Source organism: Cinclus cinclus, chromosome 3, assembly GCF_963662255.1.
Source record: "Cinclus cinclus chromosome 3, bCinCin1.1, whole genome shotgun sequence".
Taxonomy (NCBI): domain Eukaryota; kingdom Metazoa; phylum Chordata; class Aves; order Passeriformes; family Cinclidae; genus Cinclus; species Cinclus cinclus.
The window spans coordinates 97,190,360-97,205,670 of NC_085048.1; the positions used below are offsets into that span (position 1 = coordinate 97,190,360).

A 15,311-nucleotide genomic window follows, 5' to 3' on the forward strand; every position below is an offset into this window, starting at 1 on the left:
TTCGGGAGTTTTTGTGGGGGTACATGAGAAGCAAAGGAGGAGAGGGAAATTCTTCCATTTGCTGCCTAATAATTTTAAAATTTCATGTTGTCACCCACGGCAGAAGGATAGGAGAAATAAGTCCAATTAGTACATAAATGAAACAAGTAACAGTGACAAAATCTGCAGAGGATCCTTGCAGGGGAGTTTTGAGGAGGGATGGTGCAGATTTTTCAGTAAAATGGGATTATTCTCTCAGCAGTACTTAGATTGGGAAATTTTCTTACAGAGTGGTATCTTTGCACAACATTGTATTACCAATGTTTTTTCAGAAATACCAGTCACTTTATTTCTTGAAGTTCTGTCAGATTATTTCATCCATTTCATTCACTGAAATTGTTTTGTAAGAAAGGAATTAGCTCATCTTCAGGATTAGTTTGTGATAAGGTAATTCAGCCTTTTTTTTTTCTGGCCAAGATAATCTGTTTTCTTGTCTTTCTGGAGTGAACCTCTCCAGTAACAGTAATGGTAGAACTTTTGGCCTTGCTCATCCAGATACAGGCAGACCATCATTTCTAGACCACATCATCTTAGACCACAGCTCTGAATTACAAAAAGCAGGTCAAGCTAATTATAGAACATCCTAAGCTGGAAGGGATCTGCAAGGATCATTGAGTCCAACTCCTGGTCACTGAGTCCAATTAATGCCCTGTCTGAACTAATTAGTATCACCACCGAAGGAATCTGCATGTGTGGCGTTGCTTTTGTGGAAGCTGGTGGAGAAATGGTGCCCTGTGAGGAAGCCATATGGAAGGCTGACTGGACCAACATAATTTGTAGAAAAAACTTCAGATGGATTCCAAATCTTTTATCTTCAATGGCAATAAACTACCTAATGGAGTTTATTAGATTGTGTATATTAGATTATTCATAAGTATGTTTGATAAATCCTGTCATGTTCACAAAAAAATGCTTTGTCTGCTTATTTACCATCTAGATCTTAGTTTTGACTGTATATTAAGTATTTCCTGATATAGTAGAAAATAGGACAAGGTGGGTTTTACAAAAATATTGTGGTCTTGGGACTACAATACTCCTAAAATGAATCTTTACGGGAAAGGATGTAATTGTCACCATCATGTATTTAAATTTTAAAAATTAGATATTTTTGAGACACAAATTAGCAAAGCCTTGTTCTAGAAATCTGTTTGTACAGGATTAGTACTTCCAGTTTAGGGAAATGTCTGTAATAGGGAAGCGTTGATTTACACCCACAGATCTGGCCTAGACAATGCAGAGCTGGATGCTTGTTTTACACACCTCAGTTAGGTGTTTTGCTTTCTGAAGCTTAATTTGAGTCTCCTGTGAGCAAACAATTATTCAATATGCAATTAATCTATTGTTATGTTTTAATTACTGTGATGGTGTTGTATCCACAGGTTTTTATCTAATTAACAGTTACATTTAAAATAAATTCAATAAGCAAATGTCTCTAGAAACTCAAAAGGCTAGAATGCACCAGCCTTGAGATTATGAATGAGCACTTACAGACCAGAGAGCAGAGCCTGAAACTGGGAGGACTCTGTTGGATTTTTCTCTGCTCTGTACTCTTTGCCCTTTTGAGCCTTAGGAAAAATAATACTGTGTTTATTGTTGTGATAGATTTCTGGAGATGTTGATGAAAAGCTGTCAAATACTGAGATACACAGAATGATGAGACTTTTAAAATAATTCTGTGGTTATTTTTTTGGGTTAAAATCTCAGGGCAAATTCTGCTCTTGGTCCAAGAAGCAGAGCAGCTAAAGAGCAGAAGAACTAGTCGGTGTTTGGATGTTGGGGTCATGCTTTGCACATGTCCTCCTTTCAGATCAGTGGTTGTTCACAACCTGTGGTGCCAGTGGACCCTATGGCCCCACACAGAGCCAGTGCAATGACGCCTACAGGAACTCCAAGCTCAGAGTGGTGGTGGGAGCTGAAGGGATTCTCCAAGGCATTCAGATCTGGAGAGTACCAGCAACCAACACATACAGGTAAGGGAACTGTCTCTGACTGTCATGAGGGATCTGTGTTCAAAACTGTCCAAGCTGCAGATACACACACTAGGCATTTTTGAAGTATTACGTTCAGGAGTTAGGCCACATCTACCAGGGTTTTACATATCACTGAGCCTTTGATTTCTAGTCTCTCCCATCTCAGATTTGCTCATTGGAAAATGCAACTTTTCTGGTGAAAGAGAAGAAACTTTCTGAGGAAAGCAAATCTTTAGCCTAAATAGTTACAGGTTGGGAGAGTTCTATCAGTAGCTGAAAATGAAGCATTTTGATATCCCCAGACTAAGAGGAATGCATTTCCCATTTGTCATTCATTGAGCTCTGGGACCAGAAAGAGTTTTTCCCACCCTTCACTTGGTGTGGAAGGCACAATTCCTGTCAGAATTTCTTACAGGACAGCTTACATCAACCTCTTGCTCAGCGTCTTCACTTTTTTGAATCTAGACACAGCAAGTTGAGCTTGTAAGCCTGGCTTACCACAGTAGAATTGATTTTGGAAGCCAGCCACCTAAATTGTAGGCTCTGTGATACTGAGGGTTCTAACACTTAAATCCCCACGTGGAGTTATTTTCAAAGAGAGATGATCAGATATGGTTCAATGCTACTTAATCAGATTTTTACCAATCATTTTTGCTTTCGGCTCTTGCTGGGGAAAGAAGTACAATCGAAGTGTAGTTCACTGTATCTGAATGGTAACGTGAAGCCATTACATGCATCATTTTGTAAGCAGAACTCTCAGTTTGAACCAGTGACTGTCTAGTGGTGGTTTTTTATGCAGCCTTGCATATTGAAAACAATGATGGTATCTTGGATTTCAAAGCAAAATATTCCATTGAAGGCTTTGGACAAATTTCAGTTACAGTTTTCTGATCCCAAATTTTTTTCTTTTCCCTTTATACTGAATAAGAATGTTAATGTTAAGGCTAAGATGTCAATCTCTAATAGAGGTCTAGGGCAAAGCAGTTTTGAGAAACTGGCTAGGCTAGGCACAAGTTCTGCCTGAGTGCCTATTCCTACAAGGATTGATGGTAATGCAGAAAGCATATTTTACCCAGCTATCAACAAGGAGTTGCCTGAGGCAAATAGAATTTTTCAGAACCAGCATCCAGTAAATATGGTTATAAAGTACAGCCCAAAAATGAACAGGCAGAACAGCCCAAAAGCTTTACAGCACTGTCATTTCTTTAATATCAGAGTCCAAGAAGAGCCAGAATTCCTGTGCAGCTTTAAGTTGTTTTTTTGCTGCACAATACAAACCCTGGGCCTTGCAGGGGTGACCTGTCTATTTAATTCCTGCAAATGACCTAACAGACTTTTAGGTTCTGTATAGATAATAGATGTATAATGTCATGCATAACATATATATAAGGGAATGACATTCTCTTCTGCACTTCTTAAGGCTATAGTAGACAATTCACAGCCTGGGGAAAGCAGGAGGCAATTTTGGGCTTAAATTAACTTGACATCTTCCTGATTCTGGTCTGCTGAAGGGGAAGCAGAGTCCACCAGCCTAGCATAGCCCTAGGAAAATGTCAAGTTGCAATATCAATTCCAAGGCTTCCCAAAGTCTGGACTTACTGCCTGTGTTTAGCTCTGCCCTGAGGTCCTGCTGCAATGTGGGTCCTGTAAGTTTCCCTGTTGGGCACTGCTGAAACACCTGATTCAGGGAGAAAACTCTTCTGCTGGTTGCTGGGCTCTCAAGAAAGCTGATGTTCTGCCATATCACTGTTTTACACTGTGTAATGTACACCCCTGGTAATTGCTCAAGAAGGATAGTGACTTTGTGAACATGGGGCAGAATATGCATTATTAAAATACCGGCATATCAGTTTTGCACAAAACTCTGCCAACACAAACCAACCACACCCATAAAACCCCACCATCTGTGAAGGTCTGAGTAGGCTGCCACACACTCTAATGCCAGCATTAGAAAACTGGAATTTTACATGCTCTGGTTCACTCCCATTGGACTTCACATTGTGTAACAATGAAGTTAAACATAATAAAAGAATTTTTTTTGGTTTCAGATTTCCTTCTAAGCATTCAGAAGGTCTGGTCATCTAGGTCTTATGATTAAGTATGAGAGAAGTGGACTGTAATAAATTACACGTTACCATCCTTTATCTGACTTCTTTCCATCTTTAAAGGAAGAGGTTTAGGTCCATTTTGCTGAGTGCCCCATTTGTGGTCACTTCTACTGTCCTCTCTACTCTATGGTTCCTTCCTGTAAGGTGGCACAAGAACACAGCCAGTGGTGTGCAAAAAAGTGTCATTCTGAGTCAGCCAACCTAGGCACAGCATTTTCTCACTCTCAAGACTAGCTCAAGTGTTTCCCATAACCTGGTTGTTAGGGTGCGTGTTTTTCTCCAGCCCTGGTTTGTGCAGCCTGATTTGCGCTCTGCACATCCTGACCCTTCCTGAAGATGTGGGCTTCTTTTTCAGATCCCACAAGTATCATAGTAAAAGAAAAGAGGGAAGGCAGTGGAAGGTACTCTGTGTTCTTGTTCTGGATGGGCTGAACCTTCCTTCAGGGGCCAATATGGTTAAAAGGCTTCCTTATTCCTGTAAAATAAAAGTGGTCCTAATGAATGGGATCCTCTTAAAGTTTGAAGCCAAGATAACTGTTTAAATAGTGACACTCATTTTGACCAGGGAATGACTGTCACCTGAATATACTGGGTTTTATTTGTCTTCAGCTTTTGAATGAGGCCAGCCTGGGTTTCCTGAACATTCCGATATCACTGCTTGTATGCAAAATCTGTTCTTACATGGAAAAGTATGGCCCCTACTGGCAGCCAATTAGTCCTGCCAGCTTGCTGTGCCTGGTAGTGCACCTCATTAGCCATTGCAAAATTCTACAGCAAATCAACTCAGTCTTCAGATTCATGCAGCATCTGTTCAGGGTGGCCCAGTGCTATGTCCATCACTTTTTCTGCTGGCTCTGGTACAGCCTAACTGAGGACTGATCGCTTTGGTTATCAGCAGAGGCATGAACATAATCATGTCACGTTGCCAGGATCTAATATTCTTTATGAGACACTGCCTGTTTGCAGGCAGGACTATGCTGGGCAGAGAGAAGCCAGGTGCTGGAAGAAAGGAGGTGTTAAAGCAGAGCACCTAAGCTGTGCCTGGTAGGAAGCTGAGAGCCATTTTTGAGTTCTGAGTCCTGCAGTCTCTGGTTACGTGCTCCAGGTGGAATTTTGCTCTCACAGAAATCAATGGAAAGCTACTAACATCAGTGGAGAATTACCTGCATATTTCAGATCTAAACTGAGTTGTTGTACTGTCATTCAACTGCTCAGAAAGTTGAGTAACTCTGTTTTGTTGCAGCAGAAATGTGTGTTTTATCACGATCTTTTAAAAGTGCTTTGAAGTCCTTTGCTAAAAGCTGCTTTAAGTATGATCATTGTTAGAAAGGGAGAGGGAAGAGCTGAGAAATACAGTGTTACAGACACATCTTTAGGTATACCAGCAACAGTAAGTACCTCTGAATCTTGACTGTATAAAATAAAAATCCCAACTGAGACTGCAACAGCCTTTGTGTAACCTGCCCACTCCACAATGAGGTGTTCCTGATCACCGTGAGTTTGACCAGGGAACTTTTGCCTTCCTTGTTTACTGAAGGTAGTGTCATCTCCATCTACTTTTCTTTCTGTTTTCTCTGGTCCTGGGAATAAGAGAGCTGTTTTCCATCTGGTCCATGCTACCAGGACCAGTTACGCTGTCTGCTTTCTCAAAATCTCCCTCTGTCAATCTCATGCTTAATGTTCTCTTTAGCCATATGTCTTATTTTTACCAGTTCTTCTCCTTCTGTTCTTTCTCTTCCTTGCTGCAAACTTCTCAAGGATGTGCCTTCTGGGAAACAAGATGTGTTTCATATATTAAAGCTGTAAACTATAGGGACTTGCTCACTCTGTTCTTAGCAGTGTTTGCCCAATAATCAATGTGAAAGAATCTGTTTTGTAGGTACGCAAGCTCACAGATTCAAACAAAGCAGAAAAACAGTCTTCAGGCTGTGGGTTTAGATTTATTTGGAATGTCAGTCTTCAGAGCTCAGCCTTGTGACACCATGTTCGGGGTTACAAAATGCTTAATGCTCAGAAGTGGTTTGTGCTTCTTTCCACCTGCCTTGGACAACTCAGGTGGCAGCCTCTTGTTTTGTTTTTTTCTGCAGCATCTCAGGCTATGGAGCTGCAGGTGGGAAAGGAGGGAAGAACACCATGGTGCGGTCCCACGGAGTGTCTGTGCTTGGAATTTTTGACCTCCAGAAGGACGACACACTGTATATCTTGGTGGGACAGCAAGGAGAAGATGCTTGTCCTAGTGTAAGTGATTGCCCTTCTTTATTGCCTTCATCCCTTCTAGCAATCCTTGGAGTTTTGTTTTTTCACACAAAAAAATGTCCTCAAAGAGTTTGGGGCTATAGGAGTCAAGAACAGATATAGTTTTACTTGGAGACCATGAGAACATGAAGCACCATGTCCCTCTGCTCTCTTCTTTTCAATATTTGGGGCTCATTACAAAACAGGTGTTGGTATTACACAACAGATTCCTGACTCAGGGCACTTGTGTGGGGACTTGGAGACAAAAGACAACCCTGCCTTCCATTCCTCAGGAGATCACTCTTCAAGCTGATTTTGAAGGGTTTGGCCCTTGTTCCACTATTAGAACAGCCCTACCATTATCACGCACTCTCCACTTCTAGAGACACCCGTCACAAGGCCTGCTTGGTTATTCTCCATATGGGAATAGGAAAGACAGATCAATCGTTGTTGGGTTAGTCCTGATTTTTCTGTTACTAATCAACCCTTGCTGCAAATGTCTGGACAGAAAGATGAGCACTATTTGCATGCACAGTAGTTTATTAATTGTTTGGAGGATGTGGGAATAGGATGCTCTCATGGAGCAAAGTAAGCATTATCTGATGAAATTTCTTCTATAGGTTTGAGCTGGACATTTAAATGATGTGTATTTCTCAGCTGTAAATGGCTGGCATCCAAGAGATGAAAGCATAGCAGTCTGTTAGAGCAGGGAAAGGTTGAAGGATATAGACAAGTAAGAGGGGTTCTCAAGGCTGGCTGCTGAAGTAAATAATGTTAAAACTAGAATTACACATATCTACAAACAAACCATTAATATAAAGCCTTTTTTAAATGAGAAATGGCCTAGCTCAAACGTCCATCCAACGTCTTTAACTAGGACATTCCAGCTGAGGGTAATATATGGACTCATTAAATTGCAGGCCACTGTAATCTTAGTGAGAATTTATTGAGGGCTAATGTAATTCTTTCATTGAGTCAAAGAGATTGCATTGACTCGTAGAGGGGACTTTTACTAGATTGGATTGTAATCAGTTATGTCTTTGCCATGAAGGATTATATTTTTTTGTAATCTAGTAGTTCCTTTGGGTCATTGACTTTGTCATTTTATTAATCATTTCCACCTAACTCCAAATCAATTAAGGAGAGGGGAAAAAACAGGGAAAGGAGGACTTAGTTCTTTAGGCAAGGCACACACAGAATGAATGCTGCTCATTCTCTGGCACAACTGAGAAGATGTTTTGTGGTCATCAGAATAATTTGGAATTTCGGCGTGGTTTTATAAGGTCTTCTTCCAAAAGAAAACACATACATGAAAGTAGAAGGAAGCAGAAGGTCAATCCTACTATAACAAATGTTTGTGCATTTTCCCCTAAAAGTGTTGTTGGTTTAGTAGGTTCAGTGTGCAATATATGTGCAATGTAATATAGTGTTACTGAAACAAAACCTGTAAAATAAAATATGTTAGAAACAAAGTTAGCAACTTGAAAATGTTCACAGAAGAGTCCTTGTCATGCACTCTAGTGCTCCAGTTTTAAACCAAAAAAAAATGCTTAGGTCATAGTCCTGAGGTAGGTATAAATGGTGGTTTAATGTTGTGATTGAAATCAGTTAGTGAATTCAGGGATTTGCCTAATACAGAAAGCTCACTATGTTCATTGATAATTGATGGAAGGAAAAAATGCTAAGTAGGAAATGCGGAAGATTTTTAGTGAGGTATTTTCATTAACATCAGGGAAGCATTGCAGTCAAAAGGTGGGATTGCTGCTGTTTTGGTAGGTACTGGTAGTTGCAGTAAAATTGCTGCTAAAATCAACAGCACATTGGCAACTTGGCCCCAAACAATGGAGGACTGGAAATGAGGTAAACAAACTTGGGTTTTCTCTGTCTCTACCATTTGGGTGTTGAGTGACATGGGACACAACACATCCTTGCTGAGTTGCTCCCTTCCTCCACTTATGACTGTTAATGATGGGAAATATTTGCAGCGAATTCTGCTGCATTTTATGGAGCTGTTTTACATTATAATCTCATGTAAAACATGACATGTCATTTTACATGATAATAGGTATCAGCACTGAGCTTGCTTCAAAATAATTAAATTTAAACTGGCAACAAATTCTTCTAGTGAAGGTTGAGGCAAAAATCCAGATTCTTCTAGAAGAGCATTCACTTGGTTCTGGCCATGTAGCTTCACTGGAGGACAATTTCTTGCTGCGGGACGGTGAAGGATTTACAAAGCCTCTGTGACTACAAGGGCATGGATGTTTCTTACCTGAATTCAGACTTGGTCTTCTGTTTGCAGACTAATGATGTTATTCAGAAAGTCTGCATCGGAGAGAACAACGTGATCGAAGAAGAGATTCGTGTGAACAGAAGTGTCAATGAATGGGCAGGAGGAGGTGGAGGCGGGGGCGGTGCCACTTACATATTTAAGGTATGGAAACACAGTCCCCATGCACCTTCAGCATCAGCACATCCTGCCACCTGCCTCTGAAAAATCCTTTATACACCTCAGGGAGAGGGTCCACAGAGTGACCTCCGGGTATCCTTAATTTCCACTTGAAAGATTTAGGGATCTGGGTTGGCCCTTCACATTTCTTTGAACTGCTTTGCAATATGGCCACACTTGCTTCAGTGGCTTGGAGTATCCTTTGCAAACATAATGGGTAGAACTGGGTTAGTTTTTTTTCAATAAAAACTGAGATGCTGAGGAAGAGTTCTACAGCAAAGGGCAAATTCTGCAGGACTTCATTCAATTCTGTCATTGTAGAATGTGAGACTTCAGCTACACATTTGGCGTGACAAGGAAAGTTGAGGATAGCCTGAATGTTTTCTGTTGGCAGTCCTGTAGCTGCAGACCACTGATGTTCCCTGTCCTGTGCTAGCTGAGACAGTACTCATTCCAAACACTGGTTTCAGGCAGTCCTTTGCCAGAGGAGACACTGTGCAGAGCCATGCTTCTTGGCTGTTTCATTTGATGAGTCATCACATGGGACATTACAGGCTTTCTAAGAGCCATCACCATGGTAGATACAATTCATAGAGCTACTGACACTGCTGTTTCCTGTAGCAGAACTTGGTAGGATTATTCTTTAATTTTCTATTAATGAAATTTCTGGGTGTGGGTGTGTAAATCATGCAATGGCAGTTCTGAGCAGCCCTAGATGCCTGCTTAGTAACGATGGTTACATGCAGTAACTATCATGTGGCTGAACTTCCATTTATATGTCTGACTAAGTTTGAACATTGCCTTTATTTCTGAATTTGTTAAGATGGAGAACGGAGAGCCGGTCCCCTTGATAATTGCAGCAGGGGGTGGTGGCAGGGCCTACAGGGCCAAAACGGACACATTTCATCCAGAAAGACTGGAGAATGATTCCTCTATTCCAGGGTTGAATGGAAATTCAGGAGCTGCAGGTAAGGAAAGTTTATTCCTTTTAAGAAAACCTTTGTGAATATGTGGCGCTTCCAGATTCCTCGTCCTCACAAGAAAGTGAGGCAAAACTGAAAATACAGTTCAGGGGGAACAGAGGATTATAACAGATGCAAATAGAAGGTACCCACACTGTTGGATGCTTGGCATGAATAAGGGTACCCAAGATGGTATAGCCAAAGTAATGGCAACATTCTCCCAAAATAGTGTAGTACTTCTCATAAACAAAGTTGATTGATTTTTGATGCGGAAGTTTGCAGTGCCAATGTGGCTGTCCTGCTCCCTGCACTGTTTTTTGCTGTGTGGACATACTCAGAGTTTCTCTGGCTTATGCAGAATGAGCATAATTGCACCATGTCTAGAAGTCTCTGTTAAGAGATCTTAGACTGAGCAACCAGCAGAGTTGAAAGTGAGTCACTGGTAAGTATCTTATGTGGAGAGCAGGAGTGGGACATGTTTTCATATCCCATTCAATAAACTCAGTTTGTTCTACTTTAGAACTGACATTGGTTGTTTTCAAAAGTGTTTTAGTCAAAGAGAAGGGGAAGGATCTGTAAACCAGCAATAAGCAGTTGGAGAGTATGTAGAGTTATCTTTTTACATTTTCTGTAGAAAATACTCGTCCTTGTATGGTAGGTGAAAAGAGGTGCAGGTGATGACTTGAATGGATGCTTGTCCTGCAGATCCCTGCAGTGTTTATTACGCAAAAAGTAACCCCTAGCTGTGCCTTTTCTCTCAACTGCAGGTGGTGGAGGTGGCTGGAATGATAACACTTCCTTCCTGTGGTCAGGAAAATCCTTGCTGGAAGGTGCTACTGGAGGAAGATCCTGCCCCCAGGCCATGAAGAAGTGGGGGTGGGAGACAAGAGGGGGTTTCGGAGGGGGTGGAGGGGGGTGCTCCTCAGGTGGAGGAGGCGGAGGATATATAGGTAAAGTGGCTTCGTGTTCAAGGTGTCCCTTCCCCTCCTTTAGTGCTAATGATCAGCAAAATGCTGATGATAACTCTCCTGTAGCTAGCATATTTGACTGTTATGTACTAGTATGTCTGTGTGTTGCCTTTTTAGCACTAGATGAACTTACAGCATTCAATCTTTGAGCAAAGAGCCAGATGCCAGCCCTTCAGCTGCAACCCTGGCTTTCTGCTCTGAAAAATGTGACATTAAGACCCTGCTGTGATTCCTAAGCCTTTCATGTTGGGGCAACCGTGCTGGAGAAGGGGGAGCCACAGCTGTGTGCTCCTGTTGCCTGTGTTTGGAGGACTCAGGTCCTGGAGACTGGCAGCCAGGCTTTATGCCAGGGGAAAGACACAGTTTCTCCCCTGCCCTGCTGTGGGTCAGCCTTGGTCCTGCATAGGTGGTCTCTGGGGGTAGAGGCTCAGGCTGCCAGCCAGCACCCCACTTAATATGACTTCAATCAACAAGGGGCTAATTTCATGAGCCTCTGTGTCTCAGGGCAGCTCAGATGGCATTATGTTGATTACAACTGGTGTGGACCAGATTCAAGATCTCTACTAACTCATAGTCTCCTGGACCACATAGTTTCTGCAGCCATCTGCACTGTGGTGGACTCTTTAACCCTGGTTCTCCACAGCTTAAATTAAGTATGTGGTAGACTGGAAATCTTGAGAGGAAGTAATGAGTTTAAATTATTAAGTACATGTTTTGTACCAATGTTGCTGCATAATGCTTCTTCTTCCAACAGAATAACTCACATCATGTTATTTTGGTTTTTTTATTTCACTGAAGACAATTAAAGGGAAAAAGCTATTTTTGGGTGGGGTGGGGAAATCGTTGCATGTTTGAAGTACAAAATATGTGGCCTATACTGTGTTTCTAATATTTGTTATGTATTGCCCATACTTTGCTTCTGGTATATTCTATATGCTCAAGTGCAAATGAGCAACTCATAAATTCCTTCAGTCCCCACTTCTGGTGGACCACCCTGCTTTTAGGGTGCAAAGGAGAGGAAGGATATCAGCTTATTCATTCCCTCTGCTGTACATACCTTGATCAGCAAGGGTACTAACAGCCCTGGAGTACTGGTGCTTTCCAGTCTCTTGGCTACATAAATTTTAAGAAGGGCTTGTATGTTTCACAGCATTATCCAAATGGTTAAAGATTAATTTTGTGCCTTAGTTTGCAACAGGCTACCTAAACAGGGCTAATTAATTGATTGTCACAAGCTTGTTATTTAATTGAAATTCTAGAGGTAAAGTCCAGTAGTTCATGTCACAACTTGCTAAATGTTCCCTATATATTAAATGCTTTCTCTTTTCTCTTTTTTTCATTTGGATGCCTCCCTAAATATGCTGAATTCATGCATGTTGCCATGTTTATCTGTGTTTTATTGTTTCATGAGCCTTAGTCTGTTAAGGTAACTTCTGGTTTGACATAGGTGGCAATGCTGCTGTGGACAATGACCCAGAGATGGATGGGGAGGATGGTGTGTCCTTTATTAATCCCATTGGTACTTTATACACTCCAGCACTTAAAGGTATTCATATTGGTCAGAAGTCTTCTCGTGGGCTTATTTCATTTTAAAAATGAAATGCAGGACTGCTTAACACCTTTTGGGGTACAGCTCAGTGTCATGAGCATGAGGCGGCAGAAAGTATATAATGTGCAACAGAGAATAGATAGAAGTAGCAGGAAAAAAACAGGGAGAGGAAAAATCAAGCCTATTAAGAAACACTCCCAGCAGTACAGTCTACCAGCCTACAGAATAATTTTGGACAAGGAGAGTGATAACAGAACCTCATAGCTCAAATACTTTAGGAAAGAAACAGACAAAACACCTGACTATTCACTAACAAGCAAGTTCCTTAGAGCATCCCTTGGTAAAATATCCAAGTGCTGCCCAGCAGTGCATGGGAGTGATAAATACTGCCACTGCAACCCGCGTTTTCCAAGAAGTCAGTGTCTTTAATATGTTTGCAATATGTTCAGAAAACAACAAACAAAAATCTACTTGTTAAAAAAACCCAAGAATGTTTGCTTTAGAACAGCTAGTAGTATTTTCAAATACAGATGCAATCTGGCCTGGTAGATTCAGACAGAAAGTTTTGATATTGCAGTGATTGCTCCTGAAGGGAGTAAAGGCTGGGAAAGAAAAGGGTGAGCCCAAGGCAATTATGAGAATGGTCTTTACAGTAATTAACTCAGCTTCTTCATCCACTCCCTAGTGACAGAGGGGCACGGAGAGGTGGAAATTAGGCTGCACCTTAATTGCAGTCACTGTGAGATGGACGAGTGCCATGTTGATCTTGAGACTCAAAAAGTCATTTGCTTTTGTGAGCCAGGCACAGAGTTGGCTGAGGATGGTGTGTCTTGCACAGGTAAGTAGGTGTGGGGGGTACTGCTAACATGTGGGACAGAAAATGCATGGCCAAAAGCTTTGGACTGTAAAACATCCTGAAAGTACTGTCAAATCTTTCTTAAACCTGGCTGTGGTTGAATGTTACCTTCTTTCCTTTCTTGCTGGTGTATGCTGCAGTGCTATTTTGCCAGGATACAGCCTCATCAACGCTGAGGACTGGGGCACTGAGGAGCAGTGCTGCTTTGCTCTACAATGTGTGTTTGGTATTCCAGGCAGATCTGAGAAGAGTCAAATTTTGTGCCTGCTTGTGCTGGTGTTCAGAGTCTGCTCTGAAATCCTAAAAGTTTGCTTGCTGAAAGAATTTTCCAGCTGAACTTAAATTCCAGACCAGTTCTCTAAAGAACAAACAAACAAACAAAAAAAAAAAAGGTGTGAGGTGAAGGAAAATATGATTCCTGTGGATTTGGACATTTAAGGTAAAAGTTCAGAAACTGTGAGAAATTCTGTGCAAGATTTCTCTGAGAAAAACTACATATAGTGCTTGTACTTGCCTTTATTTCAAAACCAGGTGCTCAAAGCTCCATTAATAGGTTTGCTTCATATTCTTGTGCAGCAGTTAGAGCAGGTCACCCCAGGGGTTTGGGATCCTGCTTTCAGCTTTATCACTGGCACGGGAAAATTGTTGTGTTTTTACCACTCCTGCCTTGTAAGATGGGTAAAAAGTATGGTCATTTTGTCAATGTGAAGTAAACCTTAATAGCATGATCCCACATGAGGGTGCAACTTCAGCACAGTTATCAGGTTTTTCTGCCTGGATTACATGCATTTAGGAGATGATATATTGCAGTCCTCCTCCTGCTTTTGCTGTGATTTGGCATGGATAGCAGCACTTTAACCCTGACAATGTAATGTTCTTTCCAGCCCCCCACCTCCTGCCCCTGATTTTTATGCTCTTGTTTTCACACCCAGGGAGTTCACATGTTAATTCATTGATAGTGAACCATCTGTTTTAATGGCTTGATATTAATTGAGGAAAGTGAAACAATGAGGTATGAGAAGTCATAGATCCTGCTAACTGGTTGTGCCAGAGGTTGCTCCTACACTTTTTGAGCAGCAGATGAGTAAATGGAAGGAAGAGCGGAAAAAAATTTGATTGCAAAAAAGTGGCCCCTGGAAGATAATTTCCATCATGAATTCCTTCTTCTCCTTTCTGTTGCAGCTGAGCCAGTGGTTCGTCTCCCTTTCTCCTTGGTCTTGTCTGTAGTGACTTCAGCATTGGTGGCTGCTTTAATTTTGGCTTTTTCAGGAATCATGATAGGTGAGTGTTTCTCTGCAAAAGATATTTTCATATGAGGACTGGATCTGAGCCAGGGATAATAGGGCCCTGAGAGGCAAAAAGATTCAGGTTTTCAGCTACTGCTGTATGTAATGACACCTTCCCACACACATCTTAACTTCAGATTTCTGTAGTTGTTTCTAACCACAATGACCAATGTGAGGGGGCTTCAGTTACTGACTGCATCTCAAAAGAAACATTATTGTTTGTGTTGCACTGGGAAGCTGCCAGAACACAGCTGCTTCCAGTTTTGTGAGATCTGGTGCTGTTTAATGCCTAAAAGCTTCTTTAGTTTTGTGCCTATGTACAGATTGCACCTCCTAATGTATTACATTTAAGCTTAAACTCTCACATAGGTTCCCCTTTTACAAACTGCTACTTAGTAGGATGTGGGTATTCTTGGCATATTTGAAATTCTGAAAGGTATTTTTCACCTTTTTGTGTTCTTGTTTCAAACAATTGCTCACCTGCTTTTGGTGCAAGCAGAATAGATTTGAATCAACGAAAAGCAGTCAGGGATTCAAACCACGGCTTTGCAACCTTTCTTTGTCCACACCCTATGTATGGTTTGGGGGAGGAGAGGGATGAACCTAGAGCAGGAAATTAGATTTGCACAGCTGTTTCAGTTTTAAGAATTTCAGGAGTTATCAGTTACACACACATGGTCCTACATCTATGATTTCTGTCCTGACAGTACCTTTTTACAATGACTAAATACTTCTCAGGGGTGGAAGAGTAATCTTCTTTCCATCCAATGAACCTATCATTTCCATCTCAGGAAAGGGCAACGATTTAAAAAAAATCAAAGCAAAGGCAATGAGGAGGAAAATGGAGGACAGAAAGGGTTTGTGGATAGGTCATTACATCCATCTGCCT

General features: G+C 41.4%; 1 protein-coding gene across 1 annotated transcript in view; it reads left to right on the forward strand.

Annotated features, from left to right (window-relative positions):
• ALK (ALK receptor tyrosine kinase) overlaps positions 1-15,311 on the forward strand; it is a 306,940-nt gene that overhangs the window by 273,569 nt on the left and 18,060 nt on the right. Inside the window, exons 12-19 of the mRNA XM_062490501.1 lie at positions 1,847-2,009; positions 6,205-6,355; positions 8,655-8,786; positions 9,625-9,769; positions 10,531-10,713; positions 12,179-12,277; positions 12,966-13,118; positions 14,319-14,417. Of these exons, the coding sequence (XP_062346485.1) occupies positions 1,847-2,009; positions 6,205-6,355; positions 8,655-8,786; positions 9,625-9,769; positions 10,531-10,713; positions 12,179-12,277; positions 12,966-13,118; positions 14,319-14,417 (1,125 nt within the window). The remainder of the gene's footprint in view (positions 1-1,846; positions 2,010-6,204; positions 6,356-8,654; positions 8,787-9,624; positions 9,770-10,530; positions 10,714-12,178; positions 12,278-12,965; positions 13,119-14,318; positions 14,418-15,311) is intronic.